Source organism: Lepisosteus platostomus, chromosome 9, assembly GCF_059453375.1.
Source record: "Lepisosteus platostomus isolate fLepPlt1 chromosome 9, fLepPlt1.hap1, whole genome shotgun sequence".
Taxonomy (NCBI): domain Eukaryota; kingdom Metazoa; phylum Chordata; class Actinopteri; order Semionotiformes; family Lepisosteidae; genus Lepisosteus; species Lepisosteus platostomus.
Window position 1 is genome coordinate 1504589 of NC_142619.1, and position 18465 is coordinate 1523053.

The 18465-nt window shown below is 50.9% G+C and overlaps 2 protein-coding genes across 8 annotated transcripts in view; one reads left to right on the forward strand and one right to left on the reverse strand.

Moving 5' to 3' along the window:
• Positions 1-12357, forward strand: part of kcnc3a (potassium voltage-gated channel, Shaw-related subfamily, member 3a) — a 110000-nt gene extending 97643 nt beyond the window's left edge. For 3 of the 6 annotated variants that reach the window (XM_088646286.1, XM_088646285.1, XM_088646287.1), the window contains one exon: positions 36-12357. In XM_088646286.1, the coding sequence (XP_088502412.1) occupies positions 1393-3384 (1992 nt within the window). In that variant the 5' untranslated portion in view covers positions 36-1392 and the 3' untranslated portion in view covers positions 3385-12357. The remainder of the gene's footprint in view (positions 1-35) is intronic. The other 3 variants (XM_088646288.1, XM_088646290.1, XR_015941334.1) reach the window with 2 other exon arrangements.
• Positions 12055-18464, reverse strand: LOC148654306 (apoptosis regulator BAX-like). Of its 2 annotated transcripts, XM_088646394.1 has the most exons (6): positions 18022-18173; positions 17821-17860; positions 17110-17262; positions 16693-16828; positions 12892-12996; positions 12565-12821 (listed from the first exon to the last, which is right to left on the reverse strand). In XM_088646394.1, exons 1-6 carry the CDS (start codon positions 18038-18040, stop codon positions 12717-12719), a joined length of 558 nt encoding a protein of 185 aa, XP_088502520.1. In that variant the 5' UTR covers positions 18041-18173; the 3' UTR covers positions 12565-12716. The 2 variants fall into 2 exon arrangements, with proteins under 2 accessions (XP_088502519.1, XP_088502520.1); XM_088646393.1 differs by having other exon boundaries at positions 12055-12996; positions 18022-18464.
• Position 18465: the final 1 nt, after the last annotated feature.

Consider the following 18465-nt stretch of genomic DNA (forward strand, 5'->3'; position numbering starts at 1 on the left):
GTAACCAACCCGCTCTCTGTCTTCTTCCTTTGCAGTGCTGAGTTTCTAAACCCTCCTTTCCGCACCTGGGAAAACAGACAAGCGATTTATTAACCAGGTGGCAAAGCAGCGCCTCTCCACCGGAGCAGAGAACCGGGGGGGACAGGGAGAAACCAGGAGCGAGGGGCGGAGAGGGGAGCGGAGCCGTGGTCTTCCTACCGCAACCAAAGCAACCTCACGTGACGACTGGCCGATGTTTCCGCTGACCGACCTGCCTGCCGACCGACCAGCCCTCTTCCCCCCACCACTGGCCGGCCAACGGACCGACCTCCTGAGGAAACCACAGCTGTCTGACACGCCGCCCGGTTGGACCTCCTCCGAGCACTACGCCACCCCGACCACTTGCAGCCTTTCCTGTTTTTCATGACTGAGCACTTCACCTCCAGAACGGGCTCCTCTGGACAACCAACCCCTGCCCAACCCCGACGTCACCTCCAGAACGGACACCTCTGGACAACCAACCCCGACGTCACCTCCGGAACGGGCTCCTCTGGACAACCAACCCCTGCCCAACCTCCACGTCACCTCCAGAACGAACACCTCTGGACAAGCAACCCCTGCCCAGCCCCGACGTCACCTCCAGAACGGACACCTCTGGACAACCATCCCCTGCCCAACCTCCACGTCACCTCCAGAACGGACACCTCTGGACAAGCAACCCCGACGTCACCTCCAGAACGGACACCTCTGGACAACCAACCCCTGCCCAACCCCGACGTCACCTCCAGAACGGACACCTCTGGACAACCAACCCCGACGTCACCTCCAGAACGGACACCTCTGGACAACCACCATCGATGGCTACAGCAATACCCCAGATGCCAGCGGTAGAACTCTTCCTCCTGGGTGGCCTTCCTGGCTCGGTCTCAAGCTGATCGATTGGAAGAGCTCTCATCTCTCACCTATCCTCCTCCTCCTCATCCCCTGCTTCTTCTCCTCCTCTCTGGGTCCTTTGTCTCCACCAGATAGCTGAATTCCTCTCCGCAGGGCCCTCACGTGTGTTTCTGGACCGGCCGGGAAGAAGCTCCACCCTCTCTGTAAGATGGGCGTTTGACGTCTCCTCTGCCCGGAGCAGCTCTCACAGAGGTGGGCCTCTTCCCTGCAGGAGTATGGATTTCCTCCAGAGGTGTCACAGGGAAGATGAGCTTCCTTTCCTATCGGGACTATGCACCGCAATGGGCGCTCTCCCGAAAACGCCGCTGGAGATGCAGGTGGACTCCAATCTAATCCGGGCATTGTGGGACCCTACTTCTCCAGGACGCCTCTTCTCCCGAACCCTGCTCCCCCTCCCTCCCCCCTTTCCCCCTTTTTTTTCCTTTGCCCTGCCGGTCCACGGTCACGAGACACCCGAGGATGTGGGAAACGAGATCAAGGAGGTCCAGGGGCGTGGAGACGGGATCACAGGGGGTGGGGGAGGGGGGTGGAGTCGACGGTGTCAGCTTGCAAGAAAACAGAAGAACAAACAAACAAATCGACCGCGAGATCCTGGATCCCCAGATCGACCGCGAGATCCTGAATCCCCAGATCGATGGTGAGATCCTGGATCCCCAGATCGACCGCGAGATCCTGAATCCACAGATCGATGGTGAGATCCTGAATCCACAGATCGATGGTGAGATCCTGAATCCCCAGATCGACCATGAAATCCTGAATCCCCAGATCGACCGCGAGATCCTGAATCCACAGATCGACGGTGAGATCCTGAATCCCCAGATCGACGGTGAGATCCTGAATCCCCAGATCGACCGCGAGATCCTGAATCCCCAGATCGACCGCGAGATCCTGGATCCCCAGATCGACCGCGAGATCCTGGATCCCCAGATCGACCGCGAGATCCTGGATCCCCAGATCGACCGTGAGATCCTGGATCCCAAGATCGACCGCGAGACCCTGTATCCCCAGATCGACCGTGAGATCCTGAATCCCCAGATCGACTGTGAGATCCTGAATCCCCAGATCGACCGTGAGATCCTGAATCCCCAGATCGACTGTGAAATCCTGAATCCCCAGATCGACCGTCAGATCCTGAATCCCCAGATCGACGGTGAGATCCTGAATCCCCAGATCGACGGTGAGATCCTGAATCCCCAGATCAACTGTGAGATCCTGAATCCCCAGATCGATGGTGAGATCCTGAATCCCCAGATCGATGGTGAGATCCTGAATCCCCAGATCGAAGGTCAGATCCTGAATCCCCAGATCGATGGTGAGATCCTGAATCCCCAGATCAACCGTCAGATCCTGAATCCCCAGATCGACCGTCAGATCCTGAATCCCCAGATAGATGGTGAGATCCTGAATCCCCAGATCGACGGTGAGATCCTGAATCCCCAGATCGACCGCGAGATCCTGGATCCCCAGATCGACCGCGAGATCCTGGATCCCCAGATCGACCGCGAGATCCTGGATCCCCAGATCGACCGTGAGATCCTGGATCCCAAGATCGACCGCGAGACCCTGTATCCCCAGATCGACCGTGAGATCCTGAATCCCCAGATCGACCGTGAGATCCTGAATCCCCAGATTGACCGTGAGATCCTGAATCCCCAGATCGACCGTCAGATCCTGAATCCCCAGATCGACGGTGAGATCCTGAATCCCCAGATCGACGGTGAGATCCTGAATCCCCAGATCAACTGTGAGATCCTGAATCCCCAGATCGATGGTGAGATCCTGAATCCCCAGATCGATGGTGAGATCCTGAATCCCCAGATCGAAGGTCAGATCCTGAATCCCCAGATCAATGGTGAGATCCTGAATCCCCAGATCGATGGTGAGATCCTGAATCCCCAGATCAACCGTCAGATCCTGAATCCCCAGATCGACCGTCAGATCCTGAATCCCCAGATAGATGGTGAGATCCTGAATCCCCAGATCAACCGTCAGATCCTGAATCCCCAGATCAACCGTCAGATCCTGAATCCCCAGATCGACCGTCAGATCCTGAATCCCCACGTACTCAAAACAAATAGACCGGAACACCGATGGCTAGTGCTCACCTACTGCACCTACACCAGGAAGAGCAAATGTGCTCCAGGTGCCTCTCCTACAACTACCGCCACATGGCTGCTGCTCTCGAATACCCAGGATACTCAATCTCGCAGAGCAGCAGGACAGCTTGGCAGCACTGCAGCGGCCCGTGGACTTCTGGAACGAGACCCAGAGAAGATCTTCCGTGACGGAACGCTGGGCGGGGGTGGAGGAGAGAGAAGGGGCCAGGGCAGGAACGGAGGACGTTTCCTGGAAATCGCTCACAGGAAAGGAGAGGACGATCGGGGGGCGGGGGGGAGGGGGACGGAAGGAAAAAACGGATTTTTTTTATTAAAAAAAAAAAGAAAACGCTGAAAATGCATTTTTAGTAACTTACCAGCATGACTATTTCGTTGCATGATCTGTTGTTAAACCCGGAGAAGATGCCGGAGGGAATACACACAAAAAAAAAAGGAAAAATATTTATGTTATATGCAAAAACGAACTATATAAAAAAAGAGGATCTATATTTTGTTTTTGAATAAAAAAAGATATATTAATAGTAACAATTTAGACAATGTAGGGCTGTGGGGGGAAAAATAAATCTGCCAACAACAAGAACAGGTTTAGGAGAAGAAACACCCGACGACCAATGAACCTTGATTTTCTGCTGCTGCTGTGCTTCACCCAGCTGTGCTGGAGATCCAGACGCCTACAGCTCTCTGCACCTCGTTCTTCACACAGTTCTGCCTCACCTCTGAGGACAGGCGGATCGTGATGTTGATGATGATGATGATGATGACGATAACGAAGATGATGGAGGGGGGTGATGGCCACTTTGGTGATGGGAATGCTGACACCGATATTGATGATGATGGTGATGAGTGTTCCCATGACTGTGATGAGGGTGATGATGAGAATGGTGATAACGATATTGATGATGTTGATAAGGGTTAATGAGACGATGATGATAATGAATTTGATGATGATGATGATGGTGAAATGAATTTGATGACGATGGTGATCATTATAACAGTGATGATGTTGGTGATGTTGAGCAGGATGATGATCATGGTGATGATGATAATGATCGTTATAATGATGATGAGGTCGTCGATGATGGCGAATGCGCTCTTGGTGAATAATTTGATGGTGCCAATGGCGATAACGATATTGATCACGGTGATGGTGGTGATTGTTCTAACGATGTTGGTGATGATGATGAGAATGAAGTTGATGGGGGTGATGTCGACTACGATGATGATGATAACAGTGTTGATTATGGTCATGGTGATGGTGATGATGGCGATACTGATGTGTAGATCAGGTATAAGTGCAGGTGTGGAGAAAGGGAGCTGAGGTTCTATGTGGTGTGGGAGATACAGCGCAGGACCTAAGGGGGCTTATTCATTTCTAACTCCTATGTTTCACGAGCTCTTTTGCAAATCGCTGCTTTCTCTCTTGTGTCGCAGCTCATGTAAGAAGCAGACTAGGGTTTTATTCGATTGCTGCCTGTCACTTGAGCACAGTGAGGCATTTCCAGAAGACGTCTGGCCACGCAGTTGCGTTCCCTTATTTAACGTTGACGTCGTCTCCAGGTTGCTCCCAAAGACACCCTCCTTTCTTTCTCTTGTAACCGTGAGCGGTCTTCAAGCTTGAACAGGAACCTCGATGCGGTGAGAAGAGAATCTTGGAGGGGGTCCGACCCGGAGTGCAATCAGTACAGGAGGGAGAAGAGCGATGCAACAGGACAGGCTAATCCTGGGGACTGGAGGAAACTACAACTCCCACCACACTGCTCTATCCGCCCATATGAGAGGGCAGGTTGGGAAAAGTAGTTTCTGAAATAATATCTGTCACCCACCTCCCCTCCGTTGCTCCACACCTGGACCTCTCACCCATGAAGTTTTCGTGGGCTGGTCTTGGAAAGGCAGGATGAGAAGCAGCCGTGGGAATATCCCACTGGGGGCTGGAGATCCACATAGGAAAACATATCACTGGAAGGCCTGGAGATCCCTGTGACTCCTTGTACAAAAGGAGGCATCGTTGATCTGGGCATCGTTAATCAACTGGAATATTTAGTAAGCCAGTAAAATTGGGTGGGCCTTGGCCAGCGCAGATTCTGTCGGCAGTGTTCCTCAGTCTCCAGGAACTGACGGGTCCTTCTGAGGACAGAGCGATCGCAGCCTCCGAGCAGAGAAAGCCGAATGTCTTGACTGCCACATTAGGATATCTAACTGCTGCCTGTCTGTTGGTGCTCCGACGTGTCACCCACGCTGGTTTTAGCAGTGTCACTTCTGCAGGACTGTAAAGTCAGAGAGCGCAGCAGGCTCACCGTGAGAGGAGTACAGTCAGACTGATACAGTCAGATCGACACAGATCACAGTGAGAGGAGTACAGTCAGACTGATACAGTCAGATCGACAGTCAGAGAGCCACAGATCATAGAGAGAGGAGTACAGTCAGACTGATACAGTCAGATCGACACAGATCACAGTGAGAGGAGTACAGTCAGACTGATACAGTCAGATTGACAGTCAGAGAGCCACTGATCATAGAGAGAGGAGTACAGTCAGACTGATACAGTCAGATCGACACAGATCACAGTGAGAGGAGTACAGTCAGACTGATACAGTCAGATCGACAGTCAGAGAGCCACTGATCATAGAGAGAGGAGTACAGTCAGACTGATACAGTCAGATCGACACAGATCATAGTGAGAGGAGTACAGTCAGACTGATACAGTCAGATCGACACAGATCACAGTGAGAGGAGTACAGTCAGACTGATACAGTCAGATCGACAGTCAGAGAGCCACTGATCATAGAGAGAGGAGTACAGTCAGACTGATACAGTCAGATCGACACAGATCACAGTGAGAGGAGTACAGTCAGACTGATACAGTCAGATCGACAGTCACAGAGCCACTGATCATAGAGAGAGGAGTACAGTCAGACTGATACAGTCAGATCGACACAGATCATAGTGAGAGGAGTACAGTCAGACTGATACAGTCAGATCGACACAGATCACAGTGAGAGGAGTACAGTCAGATTGATACAGTCAGATCGACACAGATCACAGTGAGAGGAGTACAGTCAGATTGATACAGTCAGATCGACAGTCAGAGAGCCACAGATCATAGTGAGAGGAGTACAGTCAGACTGATACAGTCAGATCGACACAGATCACAGTGAGAGGAGTACAGTCAGATTGATACAGTCAGATCGACAGTCAGAGAGCCACAGATCATAGTGAGAGGAGTACAGTCAGACTGATACAGTCAGATCGACACAGATCACAGTGAGAGGAGTACAGTCAGACTGATACAGTCAGATCGACACAGATCACAGTGAGAGGAGTACAGTCAGATTAATACAGTCAGATCGACAGTCAGAGAGCCACAGATCATACTGAGAGGAGTACAGTCAGACTGATACAGTCAGATAGACACAGATCATAGTGAGAGGAGTACAGTCAGACTAATACAGTCAGATCAACACAGATCACAGTGAGAGGAGTACAGTCAGACTGATACAGTCAGATCGACAGTCAGAGAGCCACAGATCATAGTGAGAGGAGTACAGTCAGACTGATACAGTCAGATCGACACAGGCAGAGAGACACCGATCATAGTGAGAGGAGTACAGTCAGACTGATACAGTCAGAAAGACACAGATCACATTGAGAGGAGTCCAGTCAGACTGACACAGTCAGATCAACACAAGCAGAGAGACACAGATCATAGTAAGTGGAGTACAGTCAGACTGATACAGTCTAAAAAAGACACAGGCAGAGAGACACAGATCACAGTGAGAGGAGTACAGTCAGACTGATACAGTCAGATCGACACAGGCAGAGAGACACAAATCATAGTGAGAGGAGTACAGTCAGACTGACAGTCAGATCAACACAGGCAGAGAGACACAGATCATAGTGAGAGGAGTACAGTCAGATCGACACAGGCAGAGAGAAACAGATCATAGTGAGAGGAGTACAGTCAGACTGACAGTCAGATCAACACAGGCAGAGAGACACAGATAAAAGTGAGAGGAGTACAGTCAGATTGACACAGTCGGTGAGACACACTAGAGGCTCAGTCACACTAGACCACTCAGAGTAGCCCAGTCAGGCAGTGCATGATTATTGCAAAGGTATCTTATTGGTGCTTAGCTCTCCCAAAATGGAGGAAACAGTTTATTTTGTTTCTGGGGGGGGAGAGACCCATGCTCCCCAAAATAAAACATAGTCACAGCTAACTTCACGAATCCTGAACATCAGGGTCAGATTGTGCTTGGAAGACTTTCGGCTTTGACTTCTTTACCCGGTATCAGACTGCCAGCACAAAAAACATCACTGTGCAGCTTCGCTTTGCCCTCAGTCAAGATGGCCACCCCTCGGCTAAGCCCAGCCCCTGTATGGTGGCCAGGGAAGCCCAAAACACACGATGGCTTGGCTCCTGTATCTCCTATACCACCAGACCTCAGCTGAATTTTGCCATGTGTCAAACACAGTGAGGTGCCAATTCTAACGTTACAGAGGCAGCAGAACGAAAAGAAAATTTGGTCATATTGACCGGCCACGTGATGCACTCACCCATGAAGTCATCGAGCAAGAGGTTTTACTTTTCTCATTGCGTCATTCATGCCTGCTTCTCCATTGTCCTGCGTTTGTCTGTTGCAACTCTGCTGTGGCACGCCGTCTGAAAGAAACAGTATTTAAAGAACCGGACGCATCCGTATGTATCCAGTTGAAACTGTAAAAATGGACGAAACTTTTTTAAAGAAAAACATTGTTTGTAGGAAGTAGTGGGGAGGGAGAGGTTTGAGGGGGGGGTGACGTTGGGGTCAGAGGAAGGAGAACAGTGGAGAGGCGAAAGGAGAGAGGCACGAGAATGACCCCCTCCCCCCCCACCCGCCCACGTGGTACAGACCTTTGCATGAACTCAGCTCCCATTCTGGAGACAGTGGACTGTTCCATTGCTCTGTACTGGGGGGGGGGGGGGGGGGGTGTTATCCTCCTGAGAGCTACCCCCATCAGAGATCAGAGATCAGAGGTCAGAGGTCAGAGATCAGAGATCAGAGGTCAGAGATCAGAGGTCAGAGGCGAGGCCAGAACGCCACCGCCTGCAATCAGAGCACGACTATGCCATTACTGATGGCAGCCATCAGGTCTGACTCGGCCGCAGGGCAGGAAGGGGCGTCTCCACTGCGCTCGCCTCCCTGTCTCCCTCTCGCCCTCCCTGCCCCCCTCTCTCTCCGGGACGCCCTCCGGGCGCCCGCCCCTTCCCGACCTTGCATCCCGTTTCTGTTCTGGCTCCTTGGTTGATGCGAAGCCTATTTTATACAGCATGCCTGAAAACTGTCTATAGCGAATGGAAAAAGGGAATGAAGTGACTCTCTCTCTCAGCTTTCTGAACGTTTTTTTTTTCCTTTCTTATTTCTTGCCCCCCCAAAAATAAATAACCCCCCAATAAACGAAACGAAGACGCGAAGACGGCCGTCTCAGCTCCTGGGTGTGCTGGGTGTGCTGGGTGTGCTGGGTGTGCTGGGGTGGGACAGGAGCTCCTGGGCTCGCTGGTTGGGGGCTGTAGTCTTGCTCAGCCCAGCTGGCCGGTCTGATCTGCTCAGACAAGCCCCTCCTTGGGGACCCAGAAGTCACAAGCTCCTGCCGAATTTCGGGGTGACGGCCGTAGGGGGTTACATAATCACCGCGCCTGTGTTGCTCCTTGTTTTGTTTCAAAGCCTACCTCGACAACAGGCGAGTTCAGCGTGCAGTAAACTCCTGTCCAGAACTGGAGCGCTGGTTGAGAGGTCAACTGGAGCGGGCGAACTGGTCACCACGGACGGTCCAGTCTCAACACACTACAGCACCATGGACAGCAGCCAAAGTACACAGAGGTGACCAACACTTTCAGACCCACGGACAGACACCAGTCTCACACTACAGCACCATGGACAGCAGCCAAAGTACACAGAGGTGACCAACACTTTCAGACCCAGGGACAGACACCAGTCTCACACTCAATAATCATGGACAGCAGCCAAAGTACACAGAGGTGACCAACACTTTCAGACCCACGGACAGACGCCAGTCTCACACTACAGCACCATGGACAGCAGCCAAAGTACACAGAGGTGACCAACACTTTCAGACCCACGGACAGACACCAGTCTCACACTACAGCACCATGGACAGCAGCCAAAGTACACAGAGGTGACCAACACTTTCAGACCCACGGACAGACTTCAGTCTCACACTCCAGCACCATGGACAGCAGCCAAAGTACACAGAGGTGACCAACACTTTCAGACCCAGGGACAGACACCAGTCTCACACTACAGCACCATGGACAGCAGCCAAAGTACACAGAGGTGACCAACACTTTCAGACCCACGGACAGACACCAGTCTCACACTACAGCACCACGGACAGCAGCCAAAGTACACAGAGGTGACCAACACTTTCAGACCCACGGACAGACACCAGTCTCACACTCCAGCACCATGGACAGCAGCCAAAGTACACAGAGGTGACCAACACTTTCAGACCCAGGGACAGACGCCAGTCTCACACTACAGCACCATGGACAGCAGCCAAAGTACACAGAGGTGACCAACACTTTCAGACCCAGGGACAGACACCAGTCTCACACTACAGCACCATGGACAGCAGCCAAAGTACACAGAGGTGACCAACACTTTCAGACCCAGGGACAGACACCAGTCTCACACTACAGCACCATGGACAGCAGCCAAAGTACACAGAGGTGACCAACACTTTCAGACCCAGGGACAGACACCAGTCTCACACTACAGCACCACGGACAGCAGCCAAAGTACACAGAGGTGACCAACATTTTCAGACCCACGGACAGACTTCAGTCTCACACTCCAGCACCATGGACAGCAGCCAAAGTACACAGAGGTGACCAACACTTTCAGACCCACGGACAGACACCAGTCTCACACTACAGCACCATGGACAGCAGCCAAAGTACACAGAGGTGACCAACACTTTCAGACCCACGGACAGACTTCAGTCTCACACTCCAGCACCATGGACAGCAGCCAAAGTACACAGAGGTGACCAACACTTTCAGACCCAGGGACAGACGTCAGTCTCACACTACAGCACCATGGACAGCAGCCAAAGTACACAGAGGTGACCAACACTTTCAGACCCACGGACAGACACCAGTCTCACACTACAGCACCATGGACAGCAGCCAAAGAACACAGAGGTGACCAACACTTTCAGACCCACGGACAGACTTCAGTCTCACACTCCAGCACCATGGACAGCAGCCAAAGTACACAGAGGTGACCAACACTTTCAGACCCACGGACAGACGTCAGTCTCACACTCCAGCACCATGGACAGCGACCATCAATGGTCTCTTTTCCTTGTGGCTTGTGGCTTGTGGCTTGTGGGAAGCAGGACTGGCACAGCTTTCTCACTGTGAGCACCCCGCATGGATTTGGACTCCAAATCCATGCAGATGCAATAACTGTTTTTTCTTGCTTTAATATTTGGTTTATCCAAACAATATCATGTTTATTCTCGACAGGAGCTCTTGCCTCACGCATTGGGTATTATCCACAGTGTCTCCAATGAGAGTCTGTACAGGAGTGTGTGTCCACACAGTGTGTCCAATAAGAGACTGTACAGGCATTGTATACACAGTGTTTCCGATAAGAGACAGGACACAAGTGTGTATATACAGTGTGTCTAAGAAGAGTCTGTACAGGTACAGTATGTATATAAAGTGTCTTGAATTAGAGTCTGTACAGGTGTGCATATACAGCATCTCAAGAACAAGTCTGTACAGTTGTGTATCTACAGTGTCTCCATTAGGCTTCTGTACACATGTGTATAAATTATCTCCTAAAAGAGTGTACAGGTGTGTGACTATGAGAGTATCTAATAGTCAATCTGTCTATACAGTGTGTGCAATAAGAGTCTGTACAGGTTTGTGTATATACAGAGTGTCTCCAAAAAGAGTCTGTACAGAAGTGTGTATCTATAGCGACTCTACTAAGATTCTGTACAGGTGTGTATATAGAGTGTCTTTAACAGGAGTCTGTACAGGTGTGTATATACTCTGTCTCCAATAAGAGTCTATACAAGTGCGTATACATACATATATATATGCAATGGTTCCAAAATGAGGCTGTAGTCCAGGTGTTCATTCTGGAGATCACCGATGCAGAGACTGAAAGTATAGGACAGAAAATCGCACTGCACAAGTCTCATGAAAACCACATTGTTGTGTGTGTGTGTGTGTGTGTGTGTGTGTGTGTGTGTGTGTGTGTGTGTGTGTGTGTGTGTGAGTGAGTGAGTGAGTGAGTGAGTGAGTGAGTGAGTGAGTGAGTGAGTGAGTGAGTGAGTGAGTGAGTGAGTGAGTGAGTGAGTGAACAGGTCATTAAGTCAATGCTCCGAAACTCAAACATGCAAGAAGAAAAAGCTTTAAATTCAAAAAGATATCCTCCACCCCCACCCCCACACACCTCTGGTGTATTACAGGAGCAATAAGGAAAGACATTCCTGCCGGAGTCTCCTCCCGCTGGCAGCAGGGGCCCGTGTGGTGGGGCCACGCTTTTGACAAACTGACCCCTGCAGGGCCCCTCTGTATCCTTGGAAACCTGTGGTGGACTGGAGCGCCCAGTTCTCAGGTCCCCCGATCCCAGGCTCCTGCAAAGCTGCACAGGACCGCCGGATCCCCCCATCCCCAGCCCGACTGGAACTGTGGCGCCGACAAGGTCCGGGAGAGCTCCAGACGGAAGACACCGTCGCTCCGGGGCCGAGCCGCGCGGAAGAACGCGGCACGAGGACTGTATATAACGAGCAAGCTGTTTCAGGACGCTGATGTAGCCTTCGCCGACTGTCACGCCAGAAATCTGTACGTGCGCGTGTGCGGATCTGTCCGTTCACACACACGGGCACTTACCTTTATGCAAAGAGAGAGAGACACTGTGGCACATGTGTGGTCTGTGATACCCATGACTGTTGCTGGATATATATATATATTAAGAAAAAACAAATGTTGTATCAATATTTCAATGGAATGTTTATTTGTCTTTTTATATTTTTAAAAGCTGTAAAAAAGACAAAAACGCCAAAAAAAAAAAGATGATAATGGGGGAAAAAAAACAACCCAACAAAAAAAAACAACAACCAACCAATATGATCATGGGGTTGAAACTGAATGCCGATTATTTAACCCGAAACCTTTGCCATAGGGAGATACCGAGAAAAAAATGCAAAAAGCTGAAAAAATACTGAAAAAATGGATAAAAAAGGAAATAAAAATGAATAAAATTACTGAAGCTTATGCCAAAAAAAAAAAGGCCGGACGTCTGCTGTCGTCATTTCCGAGGCCGCGCGTTCGTGGGCACCAGCAGGGGGCGATCTCCCCTCTCGCACCCGGGGGACATCGCCTCCGGACGGGACCCCCTCCCCCGCAGGCCGGGTCAAAGGTCACCGAGGCGGCCCTGCCCTGACTGACTCTTCTCGGAAGCTACGGGCCCCCTCGGCCCCGCCGCTCGGACCCCCGGGGCACGGCGTCTCTGGGGGGGGCAGGGTCCGAGGGGCAGAGAGGAGGAGGAGGAGGAGGAGGAGGAGGAGGGGGGGCAGAGAGCGAGAGGCGCCCCTCGGGGCGGCCGGTCCGTGTCCCGTCTCGAACGGTCCGGTCTGCGCCCGCCCGGCTCACCTCCTCGCCGTCCACACGATGGCGCCGCCGAGCAGCGCCCCGCAGAGGAAGACCGCCAGGAGCTGCAGGGGGGGGGTGCCGAGGAAGCCCAGGACGCTCTCCTGCGCGGGAGACACAGACGTCAGCCTGCGGGCCGGGCCCACCCGCCGCCGGAGACCCGGAGATCCTTACCCAGCCGCCCTGCTCCCGGATCCAGCTCAGGAACCTCTGCTGCAGGAATTCCAGAGTCCACTTTATTATGTCCACAACCGTCTGAGGGACACAGGCCTGAACCACCTGGGGGACAGAAAGAAAAGATCAATACAGACACCCCGACTGGACACTCCAGGACATGAACACTGCACTGAGAGAGAGAGGGGTTCATACAGACACACTGACTGGACACTCCAGTACATGAACACTGCACTGAGAGAGAGAGGGGTTAATACAGACACACTGACTGGACACTCCAGTACATTAACACTGCACTGAGAGAGAGAGGGGTTCATACAGACACACTGACTGGACACTCCAGTACATGAACACTGCACTGAGAGAGAGAGGGGTTAATACAGACACACTGACTGGACACTCCAGTACATGAACACTGCACTGAGAGAGAGAGGGGTTCATACAGACACACTGACTGGACACTCCAGGACATTAACACTGCACTGAGAGAGAGAGGGGTTAATACACACACACTGACTGGACACTCCAGTACATGAACACTGCACTGAGAGAGAGAGGGGTTCATACAGACACACTGACTGGACACTCCAGTACATGAACACTGCACTGAGAGAGAGAGGGGTTCATACAGACACACTGACTGGACACTCCAGTACATGAACACTGCACTGAGAGAGAGAGGGGTTCATACAGACACACTGACTGGACACTCCAGTACATGAACACTGCACTGAGAGAGAGAGGGGTTCATACAGACACACTGACTGGACACTCCAGGACATTAACACTGCACTGAGAGAGAGAGGGGTTAATACACACACACTGACTGGACACTCCAGTACATGAACACTGCACTGAGAGAGAGAGGGGTTCATACAGACACACTGACTGGACACTCCAGTACATGAACACTGCACTGAGAGAGAGAGGGGTTAATACAGACACACTGACTGGACACTCCAGTACATTAACACTGCACTGAGAGAGAGAGGGGTTCATACAGACACACTGACTGGACACTCCAGTACATGAACACTGCACTGAGAGAGAGAGGGGTTAATACACACACACTGACTGGACACTCCAGTACATGAACACTGCACTGAGAGAGAGAGGGGTTCATACAGACACACTGACTGGACACTCCAGTACATGAACACTGCACTGAGAGAGAGAGGGGTTAATACAGACACACTGACTGGACACTCCAGGACATTAACACTGCACTGAGAGAGAGAGGGGTTAATACACACACACTGACTGGACACTCCAGTACATTAACACTGCACTGAGAGAGAGAGGGGTTCATACAGACACACTGACTGGACACTCCAGGACATTAACACTGCACTGAGAGAGAGAGGGGTTCATACAGACACACTGACTGGACACTCCAGGACATTAACACTGCACTGAGAGAGAGAGGGGTTCATACAGACACACTGACTGGACACTCCAGTACATGAACACTGCACTGAGAGAGAGAGAGGGGTTAATACAGACACACTGACTGGACACTCCAGTACATGAACACTGCACTGAGAGAGAGAGGGGTTAATACAGACACACTGACTGGACACTCCAGTACATGAACACTGCACTGAGAGAGAGAGGGGTTAATACAGACACACTGACTGGACACTCCAGGACATTAACACTGCACTGAGAGAGAGAGGGGTTAATACACACACACTGACTGGACACTCCAGTACATTAACACTGCACTGAGAGAGAGAGGGGTTCATACAGACACACTGACTGGACACTCCAGGACATTAACACTGCACTGAGAGAGAGAGGGGTTCATACAGACACACTGACTGGACACTCCAGGACATTAACACTGCACTGAGAGAGAGAGGGGTTCATACAGACACACTGACTGGACACTCCAGTACATTAACACTGCACTGAGAGAGAGAGGGGTTAATACAGACACACTGACTGGACACTCCAGTACATGAACACTGCACTGAGAGAGAGGGGTTAATACACACACACTGACTGGACACTCCAGTACATAACACTGCACTGAGAGAGAGAGGGGTTAATACAGACACACTGACTGGACACTCCAGTACATGAACACTGCACTGAGAGAGAGAGGGGTTCATACAGACACACTGACTGGACACTCCAGTACATGAACACTGCACTGAGAGAGAGAGGGGTTAATACAGACACACTGACTGGACACTCCAGTACATTAACACTGCACTGAGAGAGAGAGGGGTTCATACAGACACACTGACTGGACACTCCAGTACATGAACACTGCACTGAGAGAGAGAGGGGTTAATACACACACACTGACTGGACACTCCAGTACATGAACACTGCACTGAGAGAGAGAGGGGTTCATACAGACACACTGACTGGACACTCCAGTACATGAACACTGCACTGAGAGAGAGAGGGGTTAATACAGACACACTGACTGGACACTCCAGGACATTAACACTGCACTGAGAGAGAGAGGGGTTAATACACACACACTGACTGGACACTCCAGTACATTAACACTGCACTGAGAGAGAGAGGGGTTCATACAGACACACTGACTGGACACTCCAGGACATTAACACTGCACTGAGAGAGAGAGGGGTTCATACAGACACACAGACTGGACACTCCAGGACATTAACACTGCACTGAGAGAGAGAGGGGTTCATACAGACACACTGACTGGACACTCCAGTACATGAACACTGCACTGAGAGAGAGAGAGGGGTTAATACAGACACACTGACTGGACACTCCAGTACATGAACACTGCACTGAGAGAGAGAGGGGTTAATACAGACACACTGACTGGACACTCCAGTACATGAACACTGCACTGAGAGAGAGAGGGGTTAATACAGACACACTGACTGGACACTCCAGGACATTAACACTGCACTGAGAGAGAGAGGGGTTAATACACACACACTGACTGGACACTCCAGTACATTAACACTGCACTGAGAGAGAGAGGGGTTCATACAGACACACTGACTGGACACTCCAGGACATTAACACTGCACTGAGAGAGAGAGGGGTTCATACAGACACACTGACTGGACACTCCAGGACATTAACACTGCACTGAGAGAGAGAGGGGTTCATACAGACACACTGACTGGACACTCCAGTACATTAACACTGCACTGAGAGAGAGAGGGGTTAATACAGACACACTGACTGGACACTCCAGTACATGAACACTGCACTGAGAGAGAGGGGTTAATACACACACACTGACTGGACACTCCAGTACATAACACTGCACTGAGAGAGAGAGGGGTTAATACAGACACACTGACTGGACACTCCAGTACATTAACACTGCACTGAGAGAGAGGGGTTCATACAGACACACTGACTGGACACTCCAGTACATGAACACTGCCCTGAGAGAGAGAGGGGTTAATACAGACACACTGACTGGACACTCCAGTACATGAACACTGCACTGAGAGAGAGGGGTTAATACACACACACTGACTGGACACTCCAGTACATAACACTGCACTGAGAGAGAGAGGGGTTAATACAGACACACTGACTGGACACTCCAGTACAGTAACACTGCACTGAGAGAGAGAGAGAGAAGCGTTAATACACACACACTGACTGGACACTCCAGTACATGAACACTGCACTGAGAGAGAGAGGGGTTAATACACACACACTGACTGGACACTCCAGTACATTAACACTGCACTGAGATAAAAAGTTACTCTTTTAATAAATGAAGAACTAGGTGATGAGCTAGTCCGTATCTGAATGACAGAGATGAGTAGATTGAAATGTTTTTACCTTCACAGCCAGTTTGCCTGCAATATAAAACAGCACAATGATTCTCTCCCAGGACACCTGTCCATCACTAAACACCTTCTCCACAAGACGCCAAAAACTGTCTCTACTTCCAAGAGGCCAGCAGCTGTCTATAGCACTGAAAGAAAGGATTATATGAAAACAGTTATAAAAAGAGAGAAGTTAATACAGACACACTGACTGGACACTCCAGTACATTAACACTGCACTGAGAGAGAGAGAGGGGTTAATACAGACACACTGACTGGACACTCCAGTACATTAACACTGCACTGAGAGAGAGGGGTTAATACACACACACTGACTGAACACTCCAGTACATTAACACTGCTCAGAGAGAGAGGGGTTAATACAGACACACTGACTGGACACTCCAGTACATGAACACTTCACTCTTACTGGTTCAGCTCAGTATCTCTCTGCAGGGTATCAGCTGCTCGACGGCACTTCTTGGCAATGTTGTCCAGCACCTTGTCCTCGTTGTGGATGAGCTGCAAACTGTCGGCTTCAGCGCCATCTAGTGATGCCTCCTCCAGCTGCTCCTGGATCACACTGACACAGAGACACAGACACGCTCTGCAGTCGCTGGCTCATCTCAAGCAGATACAATCATCCCACACCTGTACAGCACACTGAACACTACTCCTCACTGCTCTGTGATACTGGGAGATACACAGCAGAGGGCAGTATAGAGCACTACACTACAACACTACTGGAGTGTGCAGTACAATACAGCACACTGAACACCACTCCTCACTGCTCTGTCATACTGGGAGATACACAGCAGAGGGCAGTATAGAGCACTACACTACAACACTACTGGAGTGTGCAGTACAGTACAGCACACTGAACACCACTCCTCACTGCTCTGTCATACTGGGAGATACACAGCAGAGGGCAGTATAGAGCACTACAGTGCAGTGATTTACAGTGTGATGGGCTACAGCACTGTCCAGTGTGTGAATTCTGCCTGCTCTGCTCCTGTCACCTACAGCATGTCTCCTGTGATCTCCAGCACCAGGTACAAGAGTTGGTGCCTAACCTGCCTCCATGCAAAGCTCACAGAGACAGGTGCGTGAACGTCAACAGCGACCGAGAGGATCTACTCACTGCCTCAGTACGAACTCGCTCGTCTCCATGAGCCGCTCATCTGAAACGAAACAGGAAAACCGAGAACAAGGAAACAGAGTGAAAAAGTTGGAGACTCCTCTCTCTGTGTACAGCATCTAAGCACAGAAAAGAGCATGATCACTAATAACACACTGATGGCTGTACTGACTCTGAAAATAAGGGTGGCTGATCGTGTATCACCTGATTGATAAGTTTCCATGATCTCCAGACAGATGAGCGAACTCTCTCTCGCACTCCTCACCTCCTCCAATCAGGAGACGCCCTCTTCTTCCCATTACGTAGCCACATCGTGGGCAGCCCCGCCCCCTCTACCACCCTCCTCCTTTTCCGGCGGAAGTCCGTCGCAGAAAGCGGTCCGTGTGGAAATCAGGCTGGTGTTGTTCTTTTAATCAGGAGTGTGGGAGGGTTTTTTTGTTTTCTAACTTTGAACTTGAGGCGGAGGGAGGGAGGAGTGACTTCTGTCTTTTTGCGGAGTGGCGAGCCTGCATGAGGAAGACGGACAGAGAGAGAGAGAGAGAGAGAGAGAGAGAGAGAGAGAGAGAGAGAGAGAGATACGGGGACGGAAATAAACATCTACGGTCGCAGCTCAAAGTTGAGAAGAGGGCTGAGCTCATTCTGCTGAAC